This window comes from Eptesicus fuscus, chromosome 6 (assembly GCF_027574615.1).
Source record: "Eptesicus fuscus isolate TK198812 chromosome 6, DD_ASM_mEF_20220401, whole genome shotgun sequence".
Taxonomy (NCBI): Eukaryota; Metazoa; Chordata; class Mammalia; order Chiroptera; family Vespertilionidae; genus Eptesicus; species Eptesicus fuscus.
In genome coordinates this window covers 24,912,074-24,927,250 of record NC_072478.1, presented here as the reverse complement: position 1 = coordinate 24,927,250, position 15,177 = coordinate 24,912,074, and the positions used below count along the sequence as shown (strand labels likewise).

The following is a 15,177-nucleotide window of genomic DNA, read 5'->3' as shown; positions in this document are numbered from 1 at the left end:
CTCAGATAACTCTGGATGAGGAATGTAGAGATCGGTCTGTCATTCACTGATAGGAAGAAAATGTGGCAAAAAAGAGTTGGCAATGTAGGAGACACCAACCTCTGTTGCCCAACAAAGATCAACAATTAGATCCATGAACAATGGCAGATCTGGGAGAGCTCAAGAGTCCACTTATGGAACGTCAGCAACACAGTGGAACAAAACACCTGAGAATAACTACACAAAATGAAGCAAAGAGCAGCGTCATAGTTCCTGCATCATGCCATCACCCATAGATTTGACAAATACAAATGTGTATGGAAAATACCATAAAGCCATGGGGAAAGGTGTATCATTTAAGTATTTACTAAGAGAATTGTACATTTCACCTGGATATCAGAGTCAATGGATACCAGAGTCAATGCCTTTATTATGCAATTATTATGATGTATAAAGTATTCTAGGTTACTCTGCAATTCAATTAAAGGCAAATCAAAAGAAGTAAAGTTCATATGTGAAGCATGGAGAGGAACGAGAACCATGAGACTAAACACACGTTTGGTTTTGCTAGATTTTTCAAAAACACTCCAAAGGGATTGCAGAGATATTAAGGGTAGACTGTTCTGCTGTAGAGCCTCCATAGGGCACTCTTAATGTCCCTGTTCCTCAGACTGTAAATGAAAGGGTTCAGCATGGGGGGGTGACTACAGTGTACATGACCGAGGCCGCCTCATTTTTCCTGGGGGAAGGCAACAGTGCTGATCCAAGGTAACCTCCAATAGCTGTTCCATAAAATAAGCAAACAACTGACAGGTGAGAACCACAGGTGGAGAAGGCTTTATAATTCCCACCTGTCGATGGAAATCTCAGAATGGAGGAAACAATATTATAGTAAGAGAAAAAAATCCCTGAGATAGGGAGAAAACCAGAGATGGCACCAACAAAGTACATGACTATGTGATTGGTGAAGGTGTCAGAGCAGGCAAGATGAAGGAGCTGAGAAGGATCACAGAAGAAATTAGAAATGTTTACATCTTTGAAGCAGGTAAGTTGTAACACAATTAAAGTATGCAGCTGGGAGTCCAAAAGGCTGATGAAAAATGACACCAAAACTAAGAAGCAGCAGAGGCATGGGCTCATGGTGGCTGAGTAGTGCAGAGGGTGACAGATGGCCACAAACCGGTCATAGGCCATGACAGTCAAAAGCATGCCATCCATGCATCCAAAAAGGATCAAAAAAGACATCTGTGTCAGGCAGCCCCCATAGGAGATGACTCTGCTGTGAGTCTGGATGCCAACAATCATCTTTGGAACAGTGGTAGAAATGAAGCAGATGTCAGCCAAGGACAGGTTGCAGAGGAAGAAGTACATGGGGGTGTGCAGGTGGGAGTCCGAGCTGACAGTCAGGATGATGAGCATGTTCCCCAACACGGCAACCAGGTACATGGACAGGAAGAGCCCCAAGAGCAGAGGCTGCAGTTCCCGGTCATCGGAGACACCCAGGAGGAAGAATTCTGAGACACGTGTTAGATTTTGTGGTTCTATGTAGCCAGGACACCTTTAGAAGAGGATTCGGGAAAGGAAAATAAGTAAATGAGCACACAGCATTGTATGCATATTCTGTATTCAAGCTATTCACCCCTGAGGTCATTTACCCCAGTACCTTTACCAATATTTCTCAGTATGACAAACCCTATTTAATTAGAACTCTTTATTTTTTGTTTTCTTTTATTAAATGTACTTTATTGTTGAAAGTATTACAGATGTACCCTTCCCTCACCCCCCCACATTGACCCTACCAGCATGCCCCGCCCCCAGACCTAGGCCTTCACCACACTATTGTCTTTCTTTATTGGTTTCCATGTTATTCACCTCTTTCTATATACACTTTACTGTCCAGAATCTCTATTGAAAAGTATCAGAGGAGCAGGAACATTAGAGATAACAAAGCCATAATCACAGGAAAACACAGCTACTTCCTTAATGTGTATGTGTGTGTGTGTGTGTGTGTGTGTGTGTGTGTGTGTGTGTGTGTGTGTATATATATATAATGAAAAACACCCATCCCCCTTTGAGGAAAAAATCATTCTAATTTTAAGAAACAGCTAAATATACCTCCATTCATTCAAATACAATGCTAACTAGATAATTCCTTCATTTAGAGTATTTTCAATACTCTGTAAAAGATAGGATCGTGTAATCTGGATTCTAAATGAAAATTCAATATTCATAATCAGAAAATATTTTTATATGATAGTTATTGTCAGGAGTTTTACCATTTTTTTATGTTCTGTCTCTCCTTCATAGAAATAAGTGATTACTCAAGCATGAGAGGTGTCCTTTAAGTCATTTTGAAGTCCTTTTTTCAATTCGTACTAGTTTAAAATTTTTTGAGGAGTCTCCATATTGTTTATTATAATGCATGAAGGGTATTTATTCACACCAACAGTGTACCAGGGTTCCCTTTTCTCCACATCCTCACCAACATGTGTCTTCTTTTTAAATTTATCTTTATTGTTGACAGTATTACAAATGTCACCTGATTTTCCACATTGACCCCCTTCACCCCAGACCCTTCTCGCCCTCTCCAGTCCTTCACTACACAATTGTCTGTGTCCATGGCTTTTGCATATATCCATATAAATTATTTGGATAATCTCTCCCCAGCCACCACCACCTTCCCTCTGAGATTCATCAGTCTGTTCCCTGCTTCTATGTCTCTGCATCTATTTTGTGCATCAGTTTATTGTGTTGATTAGATACCACATATGAGACTTCTCTTTTTTATAATAGCCATTCTGATAGGTGTGAGATTATGAAATATTGTGATTTTTATTTGCATTTCCCTGATGGATAGTGATGTTGAGCACCTTTTCATATATGACCGTTAGTTTTGTTTTTCTGATCGTAGTCCCTCCTATTTATAGTTGAGGAGTTTAGCATTGGGGAGGTCCCACTGCAAGGTCTAAAACCAAGACTTCTTATCCTGTATAATAAAAGTCCAATATGCTAATCGTCCAACCATTCATTCAACCGCTCGACCAGTTGCTATGACACTCACTGACCACCAAGGGACAGACTTTTCAACCAGTAGGTTAGCTTGCTTCTGGGGTCTGGCTGATTGGGACTGGGCAAGGTGGGCCAGACATGCCCTGAAGCCCTCCTATGGTCCCTCGCTGGCCCCTCCATCGTGCACTGGTGGATTCCCTAGGTCTGGCCTGCACCCTCTCACAATCTGGGACCCTCAGGGGATGTTGGAGAGTGGTTTTGACCTGATTGCGACAAGCCACACCCAGGGACCCCACTGTTGTCCAAATCCGTGCACCAGGCCTCTAGTGCCTAGATCATAGATTTTCATAGCAATCCTTTCTGACACAGTGATTGAAATTCTCTTTTTTCAGCTACCAGAAAGTTTATTATTTTGACAGATCACACGATGATTCAATTGAGGAAAAATGCAAAATAGAACAATGTAAATATATCTGGGCAGTTTCCTCTGGTGTAAAATTGAGATAATAATTGAAACCACCTTTAAGGATTATTGTAAGGAAGTTTTGAATAATCACTTCAGTTGCTTAAATCAGTGATTCTTATTTCCAGATGAGTGATATATTTGCCTGTGGTTATTTAAAAATATACAGATACTGTGGTCTCAGCCTAGAACCAATTTATGCAGCAGCTCTACATGTGAGATTCTTGGTTGTCCTGGTGTGTAGCCGGGATTGAAAAACACTGCCTTAGAATACTGCCCAACACTTAGGTAATACTCCTATTGATATTACCTGTTATTACTGGCATCAATACCCACCACCCACATTAAAGATATAAATATTTAACAATATTTCCTTCAGATCTCATGTTGTAGAGAGATTTGAAACATTACTGATACATTTTTATTTTTATTGGCATCTAAATTCAATCACATTTTTATATATATACTCACTAGGGACCTGGTGCATGAAGATTCGTGCAAGGGGGGGGAGGGATCGGTCCCTCAGCCCGACCTGCACCCTCTCCAATCTGGGAGCCCTCAGGGGAGCCCCCTCCAATCCGGGAGTTTCTGTCTGTCTTTGCAATCACATGAGCCAATTGTCTGAGACCCCAACCCAGTTTGGTTTGTTGTTCACAGAATAATAAAGGCATTTTTTTTCTTTGTTTCATTGGTGTAGATTTCCTGGAAGTTTTAGGATAACTTACCTTTAATTTTTCCTAGACACTCTGATTTTACTTATATCTCTCACCTTTGCATTCCCTCCATTCCCCCACCGCAACAGAAACTTGCTCCAGGCTCACTTTTCTCTAGTGTCTAGATCCCTCTGCCACCAGATCTACTATTCCCCAAATTCCTGCTGCTCCCCACGTTCTTGATTTTCCTTTCTTGCTCTGTCTCAGTTCCACAGCCTCCCGCTCTGCCAAGTCCGCCAAGCCCCCAGCTCTTCCTCCCTGCTCTCCCTCTGGTGGCTTAAGGAGCCAAGTTCCCCAAGCCACTCCACTCTCTGCCAGCTCTCCTGCTCTGCTCTCTGCCCTGCACCTGTGTCTCTTCTGCTCCCCAACAAATTGGTACATGTGCAATATTTCTTGTTCCAATACAAAAATCCTTTTCTATTAACTACATCCTTTTATTATAAGGGTATGCATTTGAAAGTATTCTTGAAGTCTGTTTTATAATAATCATTCCATGAGAGCTCCACATGAAATTTTCATCTTCACAAAAATTTATTTTCCATTTTGGATTTCAAAACTGTACTGTACAATGCATGACTATTTATAGAAAACCATAAAACCCACAATGTTTGTGACATTATGGCCCCTGTAAATCACTGACACATTTCCTAATTCACAGGTGAACTCACTGAACCAAAAGGGGATAAATCAGTTCTTCTACCTCCATTTCCCATTGGGGACCAAAGTAGGTTTGAAAGAACCACTCCTTAGCTTACGTGGAGGTGACAGTGCCCTGGTGCAGGAATAAGGAGATCGACTTTTAGTCCTGAATCTTTCATGCCCTCCATGTGGAGTGTGTGGAAATCTCAGAACCTCTGTGTTTGCGTTCCTTCTTGGAAATGGCCAATCTAACATTCATCTCTAGACCATGTGTGGCACCTAAGTGAAGTTTGGAAGTCAAGAAAGGTTTGATCATTTTTTAACAAAGGATTTCAATCGTTATTAGGATAGTGTGCTTACTAATAAAAAAGAATTCCAAAAATGTAATGCCATTTTATGGCGGAAAGGGTAAAGCCTCTCCCGCCTCAATCAAGGCACTAGAGCATGGAATGACATGAAACCTGAAATGTACCTCAGCTCAGCAATAACATTTAGTACCCCCTTCTTTCCTGCCTCTATTTTTATATTTATGAAAACTCCCTTCAGTGAATATTCAGTATTTGAAAAATATAAATACTACTACATGGAAATTAACAGGTGTCATAAAAAGCCTTTGACATAGACACAAATAAACACTATTTTATCTTCTCTCTATTCCGATTGGACATTCTAGAAATGCAAGGAAACACTGGCATGGATAGTCAAATGTGGGGAATTCATATTGACCACTTTATTTCTATAAACAACGGAAGTCTATTCAATATTTAAGGGAGATTTTTTTTGTTGTTTTTTAATGCCTCCAGTCTGCCCATGAGGTATAGTGTTGGGGTGGGGAATCAAAAATAAATGACACTCACTCATTTCCCTCAATATACTAAGGATGTACTTGTAAAAACCAAAATGAATGGTCATATCAGGGATGTAGGGAAACCATAAGTTCAGCTCACCCTTACTCTATGCACCCATCTAATGTTTATTTTATAGAGGGCATCAATAATTTGTTTAATTCTTATTCAGTGAAGTTGTGTCAACTGGGAATCAACTAGGAGGACAATCCCATATTTTAAAGACAGTAAGAACTTTCCCCATAGCACACTAATAATAAGTAGAGCAGAAGGAATTCAAAATTAAATGATCAGTCTCTGAAGTCTCATGCACTAAACTTCATTATGCCCCAACTTTCTGAAATTTTAAGCAGAGGTACAGAGATCTTAATCACAGGTATTTCTGAGGTACATTTTTTTACTGCTTTGAGTATCCTGAATAAGAATGGTCCCAAAGATCCTGACTTTGGCCCTAGCCAGTTTTGCCCGGTGGATAGAGCATTGACCTAAAGACTGAAGGGTCCCAAGGGCACATGCCTAGGTTGCAGATTCAATCCCCAGTAGTGGGGGTGCAGGAGGCAGCTAACCAATGAGTCTCTCTCACCAATGATGTTTCTATCTCTACCCCCTTCCTCTCTGAAATTAATGAAAAAATATTTTTAAAAAAGACTCTCATTTTGTCTCCTTTAAAATTGAGTAGGTTGATTATAAGGGTGGAGAAAGAAATGGACAGTTGATGTGAAATCCAGGAGCAAGGACAAGACAGGGACCAAGTTATCCGCCCTAAATTATCATGTGCCACTTCTTCCTTTAACCTTTGCCTGTGGCGTTAGCCACCCTTTTTGTAGTTGATGCAGCAAATGTGGCCTACTGTTCTCCACTGTAGTCTACCAGAAGACTCCATAGGGAAGATAATAGTAAGTAGGGGTTTCCTGTCAGGATTGAGAGGGAAATGAAATGACTGATTGGATTGGCCGAGGAGGAAACTGACCAGATGTCCTGAATCTGGAGTCAGACTGTCCAGATACAAACCTGGCTTCAGTTCATACTAACTCATGATCTGTTTCAAGTTACATAAAATGCTATGCTGCTTTCTTTTTATGTAAAAGAATAATAATGTTTGCACTTATAATTCAGAAGAGATTATACAGATGAAACCAAACAAAATACATAAAACACATATTTCAGAGCCTAGCACTTAGGAAGCACCCAATAAAAGTGCTTGATGTTATGGTTAATGTCACCCTTTTCATCATCACCTTCATGATCATTTTGGGGTGCTCAGGGGCAAGTTTAGAGAGATTCACTTTCTGCTATGCTGAGGAAGATGCCAACCAGAGCCAGAACCATTGAGGATGGAAGGTGAACTCTGAAAGTCTCACAACCCCACCAGAACCAAGAACAGAAACATCAAAGGTCACTGATCTGAAATTTTGCATATTGGTGCTCTCTCATCAATCTATTCCAATCTGTTCCTTCTCCCATAGCACTTACTGGGCTGGCCTGCATCTCTGCTGGAACATGAGCAAGGAGTATCAATGAATCTGCTGCCCTTCTCCTGCTTTGTGTGGGAGAAGGGCTTGGGGTTTCTCCTCAGGGATGGGAGGAAAGCAGGGACCTTCTTATGCATATGCCACAAAGAAAGAAGACACATATGTAGCCACTGCAGTATAATTCACATCCATAATGGCCGGAGGAATCAGCCAATTATTTACTACTAGAGGCCTGGTGCAGGATATTTGTGCACTGGGGTGGGTGTCCCTCAGCCTAGCTTGCATCCTCTCCAATACGGGACACCTTTGGGGATGTCTGACTGCCGGTTTAGGCCCATTCCCTCTCATAATGCGGGACTGGTGGCTATTAACCACTTCTGCCTGCCAGCCTGATCACCCCGTAAGCACTCCTCTGCCAGCCTGATCTATGCCTAACTGCTCTCCTGCCAGCCCAATCGCCCCCAACTGCCTTCCCATACTGGCCTGGTCGCCCCCAATTGACATCCCTTGCTGGCCTAGTTGTCCTAATTGCCCTCCCCTGGCATCCTGTTTGCCCCCTACTGCCCTCCTCTGCTGGCCTGGTTATCCCCAACTCCCCTCCCCTGCCAGCCATCTTGTGGCAGCCATCTTGTGATGACATGGGTGCAACCATCTTGAGTTCACATGGGGGCTGCCATCTTGTGACGACATGGGTGTGGCCATTTTGTGACCACGGGGGGGGGGGGGATGCGCAACCATCTTGTGACCACATGGGGAAGCCATTTGTGTGTGAGTGCATGATGGTCAATTTTCATATTACATCTTTATTATATAGGACTAGAGGCCTGGTGCATGGAATTCATTCATGGATGGGGGTGTATCCTTCAGCCTTCACCCTCTCCAAGCTGGGACCCCTTGAGGGATGTCCACCAGGATCAGGCCTAAATGGGCAGTTGGACATCCCTCTCACAATCCCAGACTGCTGACTCCCAAACGTTCACCTGCCTGCCTGCCTGATCACCTCCTAACCACTCCCTTGACAGCTTGATCGACGCCTAACTGTTCCCCTGCTGGCCCCATTGTCCCTAACTGCGCTCCCCTGCTGGCCTGTCACCCTTAACTACTGCCCTCCCCTGCTGGCCTAGTTGCTCCTAACTGTCCTCCCCTGCAGGCCTGGTTGCCCCTAACTACCCTCCCCTGCTGGCCTGGTCACCTCTAACAGCCCTTCCTTGCCAGCCTGGTCTCCCCTAACTGCCCTCCCCTGCCACCCTGGTCACTTCCAACTGCTCTCCCCTGCAGGCCTGCTCGTCCCTAACTGTCCTCCCTTGCAGGCCTGGTCACCACCAACTGCCCTCCCCTGCTGGCCTGGTCACCCCTAACTTCCCTCCCTTGCCAGCTTGGTCACCTGTAACTGCCCTCCCCTGCTGGCCTGGTCACCCTTAATTACTGCCCTCCCCTGTCAGCTGGGTCACCCCTAACTGTTCTCCCCTGCAGTCCTGATCACCATCCACTGCCCTCCCTTGCAGGCCTGGTCCCTCCAAATGGCCATCCCATGCTGGCCTGATCACCCACAACTGCCCTCCCCTGCCGGCCATCTTGTGGCAGCCATCTTGTGTCCAAATGGGGCAGCCATCTTTGACCACATGGGGCCAGCCATCTTGTGTTGGAGTGATGGTCAATTTACATATTACCTCTTAATTATATAGTATGTTATGATCTTAGGGGCTCATTGCACAAATCTCCTAATTAGCCAATTGGTCCATGTTGTCCTAATTTCTGGATATTTGCTGGTATCAATGTAAGGGAAAAAGGGAAAAAAGTGAATGTCCCTGGAGGATCTTGGTCCTTTCTCTCCTGAGAAGGAAGGTCATCTCTACTTCTTGCTTCTTACTTCTGAGTTTCAGGATCTTAACATAAAATTGAGACTTCTTTTTTTCTTTAAATTTAAGAACTTACTGTGTGATTTTAGTATCTGTAAATTGCATTCTATTAATCATGAAATATATACCTAATTAGTACTTCTATACCAAGAATGTGATCCTCTTTTCGAAAGCCCTTGGGGGGTGTCCGACTGACAGCTTAGGCCCGCTCCCCAGACATCCTTGGAGCTGCCACAGAGGTGGGAGAGGTTCCCGTCTCCACCACTGCACTCACCAGCCCAGCTTCTGGCTGCTGAGCAGTGCTCCTCCTGAGGGATCATACTGACCACCAGGGGACAGCTCCTGCATTAAGCATCTGTCCCCTGGTGGTCAGTGAACATCATAGCGACCGGTCATTCTGCCATTTGGTCGATTAGCATATTAGCCTTTAATTATATAGGATAAGTTGCCAATAGACATCCCCAGTTCCTTGCCACATGAGCTTCTTCAGTGGGCACCTGATGACGTGGCAGCTATCTTCCATCAGCGTGAGCTGATGAGAGAGTAAAATAGGGCTGGTAGTTGAAAGCCTGAGTCTATTTTTTACACATTAATGTTGGAGTGACAGCCCAATATTTTTGATATTTTATTCATTTCATGTAAGTCACAAGGTACAGCTCAGATGGAGAGGGGTATATACAAGGGCATGAATACAGAAGGCAGAGGATACTGGAGGATCTAAAAGCCACCCACCACAAGGCCTCAATTTCTGGCAGAAATTTGCATTCTGAGTACATGATACTAGAGCTGTCTCTCTGCTTTCCAGCACAGTCTCCAGCCCTTCACATCACCAACTCCTCAAAACAAATAAAAACTAGTACAAGCAAGATCTTGCTCTGCTTTGGATATTTCTGCAGATCCCACAATGCTGCTTCTTGTCATGCCATGAAAAATAAGTCTACCAGGTTTCTATTATACCTACAGAGTCCTTCCTATTTGCCAGGAGAAGTCAGAGTTCTGTTCCACTAGAAAGGACTAATCTCTTACCAAATATATTTTCTTTTATAATCTTTGCATTTTAACTCTTGAAGTCTTTTTAAATGTGATTCTGCCTTATATGGTGAGTGAAAGTGAGATGTATGGTAATGCTAATTGGTGACAACCCCTAACCTTTGCAGTCCTCTTGGCTCAGATTTCTCTGTATGAGGAGCTCAGAGAGTGATTTAACTGATATGAAGAAAACTTAAATACTTGCCAAGTTAAGTTGGATATGTGATAAAGCATGCTAATCATGTGTGAGTACCTAAATGGCAGAGGAAAACTTTGGGGATTCCAAATGACCAAATGGTAGGAGTATAGGAAAGTGAAGAAGGAGATGTGAGTGTTGGCACATTTCAGAATGCTATTGTAGGAGAAAAAATGTAATAGTACACTGAGCCAATTAGATACTCAATTCACTGTAGTGAGGTTGGCAGGCTATATAGTTTAGTGCTTAAATTACATGAGTTATTGGATAATTTCTCAGAAACTCAGACTTCTACTTCTGCAAATATGTATTGTATCTTTTAAGGAAAAATTGATATGTACAAAGATACCTAAGTATCCTACCTAGTAAAATGGTAATATGTAAATTGACCATCACTCCGCTAAGCCCACGATTGGGCCAGCAGGAGGCACAGGGGGCGGGACTCAGGGTGGCCGGGGTAGCCGATTGGGCCAGCGTCTGCGCCGTGGCTGTGCTTTGGAACAGAAGGGGCCTCTGGGGCAGCAAGCTCATGTCCCACCACGAACCATCAAAAGCGGGGTAGCTGAGTGCCTGTGTGCTCCAGCACCAGGCCTTTCAGAAGCCTCCGCCTAGCCGGAGGCTTGTGAAAGGCCTGCTGCACCAGCGGACAGGCACCCAGCTCCCCCACGATCGAAAGCGAAAGCGTGTAGGGGACCCTACACGTGCATGATTCAATCATACACTGGGCCTCTAGTCCTATCTAATAAAAGAGTAATATGCAAATTGACCATCACTCCAACACACAAGATGGTGGCCACCATGTTGTCAAAGATGGTCCCCCCATGTGGACACAAGATGGCTGCCACAAGATGGCCAGCCGGGGAGGGCAGTTGGGAGGGACCAGGCCTGCAGGAGAGGCAGTTAGGGGTGACTGGGCAGCAGAGGAGGGCAGTTAGGGGTCACCAGGGCTGAAGGGGAGGGTAATTGTGAGGGACCAGGCCTGCAAGGGAGGGCAGTTGGGAGCAATCAGGCCTATAGGGGAGTGCATTTAGGGGTGAACGGACTGGCAGAGGAGGGCAGTGGGGGGGGGGACCAGGCCAGCAGGGGAGAGAAGTTAGGGGCAACCAGGCTGGCAGGGGAAGGCAGTTAGGGATGACCAGGGCAGTAGGGGAGAGTAGATGGGGGGAACCAGGTCTGTATGGGAGGGCTGTTGGGGGTGACCAGGCCTACAGGGGAGGACAGTTGGTGGGGGACCAGGCCTGCAAGCGATGGTAGTTGGGGGAAACCAGGCCTGCAGGGTAGGGCAGTTGGGGGAAATTGGGCTGGCAGGGGAACAGTTAGGCATTGATCAGGCTGGCAGGCAGAAGCAGTTACGGGCAATAATGCAGGCAGGCAGGCGAGCGGTTAGAGCCAGCAGTCCTGGATTGTGAACCAGCAGTCCTGGATTGTGATCCAGCTTCCTGGATTGTGAGAGAGGTGTCTGACTGCCTGTTTCAGCCCGATTCCACCTATATGGGCAGTCAGAAATCCCTCAAGGGGTCCCAGATTGGAGAAGGTGCAGGTTGGGTTGAGGGACACCCCCACCGTGTGCATGAATTTTGTGCACTGATCCTCTAGTCCTATATAATAAAAGCATAGTATGCAAATTTTCTTTTCGACCAGAAATTCTACCAGGTGGTGGGCTGCCCAGGGAAAGGGAGGGAGTACCCAGCCAGCAGCCAGGTACTGGGGACCCTACAAGTACACGAATTTCATGCATGGGTCCTCTAGTATAGCATAAGACAATAGGAGGTCAAGGATAGATTGACCATGAAAAAAAGAGAAGGAATGATCGTTACAAAGTGGAATCCTAATTGAAGCAGTTACCAGTGAAAGGAAAAATGGCCCCTTTGCTGAGGACATGTTTTTTTGTTATCCCTGAGTAATGAAAATGAAAATAGAGTTAAGTTCATTCATAATGACTTGGGAGACGTAACAATCTACAGGCACAATTAGAATCACACAACCACTGGAACTACCATACCACTATTTTAAAGCTCAATTGTATGCCCCTGACCCAGTCATAACATTACAATTACCTATTGTTCCTGAGCTGACTATAAATTCTTCCAATTGCATATCACATCATAGCTTTGTTCCCCATATTATGAGTTATCGGTGAGGGTTCAGTCAAGGAGATAGTAGCCACACTAGTTATTTTTAATGGAGATAGTTTAATATAGGTATGATTAAATAGTTTTTGAAAGATGTAAGGCATAAATGAAAAAATATGGTAATACAGTGTCATAACTGCAAGATGTAGTGACAACCCCAAAGGATAAGGGGCAAGGGAAATGGCTGGAAGAACCTTTCCTCTTATTGACAATTGCTGGAAGAATCTAAAGAGAAGCCAGGTGGGAGATCAGAGGCCGCAACACAGCGTAACAACTGAAAGTGTAAAAGGGTAAGTTTGGAGCAGAAAAACTATAGCTTAATATCAAGTACCTAGAAACAGCTGTGGAGTGTGGAAGGAGAAGATATATAAAAAAATATATCAGCCAGAAAGTGAGGGGAGGAAATCCCATTGACTGTTACTAAGGCAAGCTCTTTCATAGCTGCTCCTTTGGAACTCTGATCACTTTAAGGTCTTCAGTATCTGATCATGAACAGTAAAGAACCCAAGACATACAAGTCCTGTTTTAATAAAAGGTCAGACAAAACTCAGTCGTTCTCGGCAAGGTCTCAATATGCATTAGATCTACCTGTGCTATTGTTAAAAAAGATGATCCTCTTTTCACTCTCCAATTCAGTTAAATCTTTAGGTATGGTTAATGGACTCAGGCATGAAGATTTTTAAAGCTCATCAGATTCTTCCTAGATTGAAGATCAGTGACACACATTCTCTCACACACCTGCACTAATAGATTTGATTAAAGCCAAAATTTTATGAAAAATAGCATAGACACAAAAAATAGCATGGACAGTGAAATGGTTGAGAATCATATATAACATACACATTAAAAAAGAGGTGAATTTCTATGGGATGCCTGAGTCATAGGTAACAAATACAGAAAATTCCATATTGTAATAGGATTAAATTGTGCGTCGAGTTTGACATACATAGGATCCCAGAATACTCCCTTACTCCCATCAAAGATGTGCCCAAATAAATTACTTTTAGACATAATAGATCAAGAGGATTGAAAACAGTAAGCTACAATAATTGTGTGACCAAAAAGACACATTTGCCAACTACCAATGTTTGATTTTGAGTCATTTCTAATCCACAGACAAAATGAATGAATGAATGAATGAATGAATAAATGAATGAATGAATGAATAAATAAATAAATAAATAAGAAAAAAATCTCCAATGGCCCAGGTAGTGAGACTAGGCTATTCTGTTGAGGAATCGCTGCAAGGCCCTCTTGATGTCCCTGTTCCTCAGACTGTAGATGAAAGGGTTCAGCATAGGGGTGACCACAGCATACACCACAGAGGCCCCTGCAGCCTTCCTGGAAATATGTGAGACAGCAGAACTGAGGTACAACCCAAGGCCTGTCCCATAGAATAAACCAACAGCTGACAGGTGAGAACCACAGGTGGAGAAGGCTTTATACTTTCCACCTGATGATGTGATTCTCATAATGGAGGAAACAATTTTATAGTAAGAGAAAAGGATACCTGAGATTGGAATGCCGCCAAAGATGGCCCCACTAAAATAGAGTAATATTTTATTAGTAGAGGTATCATTACAAGCAAGCTGGAGAAGTTGAGGAGGGTCACAGAAGAAATGAGGAATTTCCATGTTTGTGCAAAAGGAAAGCTGTGAAATCATCAAGCAGTGCAGTTGGGAGTCCAAAAGGCTGTTCAAAAAGGACAGCAGAAGCAGCAGGCTACAGACACGGGGGTTCATGATATCCAGGTAGTGCAGGGGATAACAGACAGCAACAAACCGATCATAGGCCATCACAGTGAGGAGTGCACTGTCCAAACATGCAAAAAAATTTAAAGAAGACAACTGAGTCAGGCAGCCAGCATAGGAGATGACTCTGCTATGAGTTTGAATGTCCAAAAGCACCTTTGGGACGGTGGTGGAAGACAAGCCAATGTCAGCCATGGACAGGTTGGAGAGGAAGAAGTACATGGGGGTGTGCAGACGGGAGTCAGAGCCGATGGCCAGGATGATGAGCAGATTCCCCAGCAGAGTGACCAGGTACATGGAAAGGAACAGGCTGAACGTTAGAGGCTGCAGTTCCGGATCATCTGAGAAGCCCAGAAGGAGGAATTCCAATGCACCTGTTAGATTCTGGGGCTCCACATAGCAGAGACACCTTTGAGAAAATACCTGAGAGCTGGTATAAAGGAAACAAGCACATTGGTGTGTCTATATTTTGAATTTAAGCAATTCATAGTTTTCACACTTAAGGACCATGCCCCTTTAGTAATATTTCTTGGTTATGACAGACATTCTTCTTAGAACTCTTTGCATATTGTATTTTTCTTCATGAGCCTATTACTGCATGGATCACTTTGGAAAGAATGGGCTGAATAAATGAGAGGAGTAAGGTTATTTAGACCTTTATAAATCCATAAGCACATACTAGCCTATCAGTACACTCTTAAACAGGAAAAAAAGGGAATGAGAACTATCCATCTCTCTTAACAAAGTGCTCTTTATTATTGTTCTTACTAGTAGCCCATTTGCACGAAGATTCGTGCAATAGATCTTCAGTCACCTGGCTGCCTGCACCAGTTTTCTGCCAGCACCGGGGACCCAGGCCTTGGCTGTGGCCACCGCCTTCTGCCTTCTTTCAGGGTCCGGGCTTGGCCCCGGGCGGTGGCCTTGGGCTCCACCACACCCCAACATCCCTGCAACGGTTTCCTGATGGGCATGGTTGATGGGCATGTCTTGTTGGTGGGCGTGGCTTGGGCGTGGCGAAGGTGCGGTCAATTTGCATATTTGTCTATTATAAGGTAAGATTAGTTCAAGGACACTAATAAGCAGTTAAATG

General features: G+C 43.9%; 2 protein-coding genes across 2 annotated transcripts; both read right to left on the bottom strand.

Annotated features, from left to right (window-relative positions):
• Positions 1-666: 666 nt before the first annotated feature.
• Positions 667-1,425, bottom strand: LOC129149297 (olfactory receptor 7E24-like). The gene has a single exon (XM_054716892.1). The coding sequence runs from the start codon at positions 1,423-1,425 to the stop codon at positions 667-669; it is 759 nt and encodes a 252-aa protein (XP_054572867.1).
• Positions 1,426-13,553: 12,128 nt separating this feature from the next.
• On the bottom strand, positions 13,554-14,495 carry LOC103304455 (olfactory receptor 18-like). The gene has a single exon (XM_028138693.2). It carries the CDS (start codon positions 14,382-14,384, stop codon positions 13,554-13,556), a length of 831 nt encoding a protein of 276 aa, XP_027994494.2. The 5' UTR covers positions 14,385-14,495.
• Positions 14,496-15,177: the final 682 nt, after the last annotated feature.

Bases quoted from the DNA above. Each gene is read 5' to 3' on its own strand.
- LOC129149297 (XM_054716892.1), bottom strand. From the start codon at position 1,425: ATGTACCTGGTTGCCGTGTTGGGGAACATGCTCATCATCCTGACTGTC.
- LOC103304455 (XM_028138693.2), bottom strand. From the start codon at position 14,384: ATGTACCTGGTCACTCTGCTGGGGAATCTGCTCATCATCCTGGCCATC.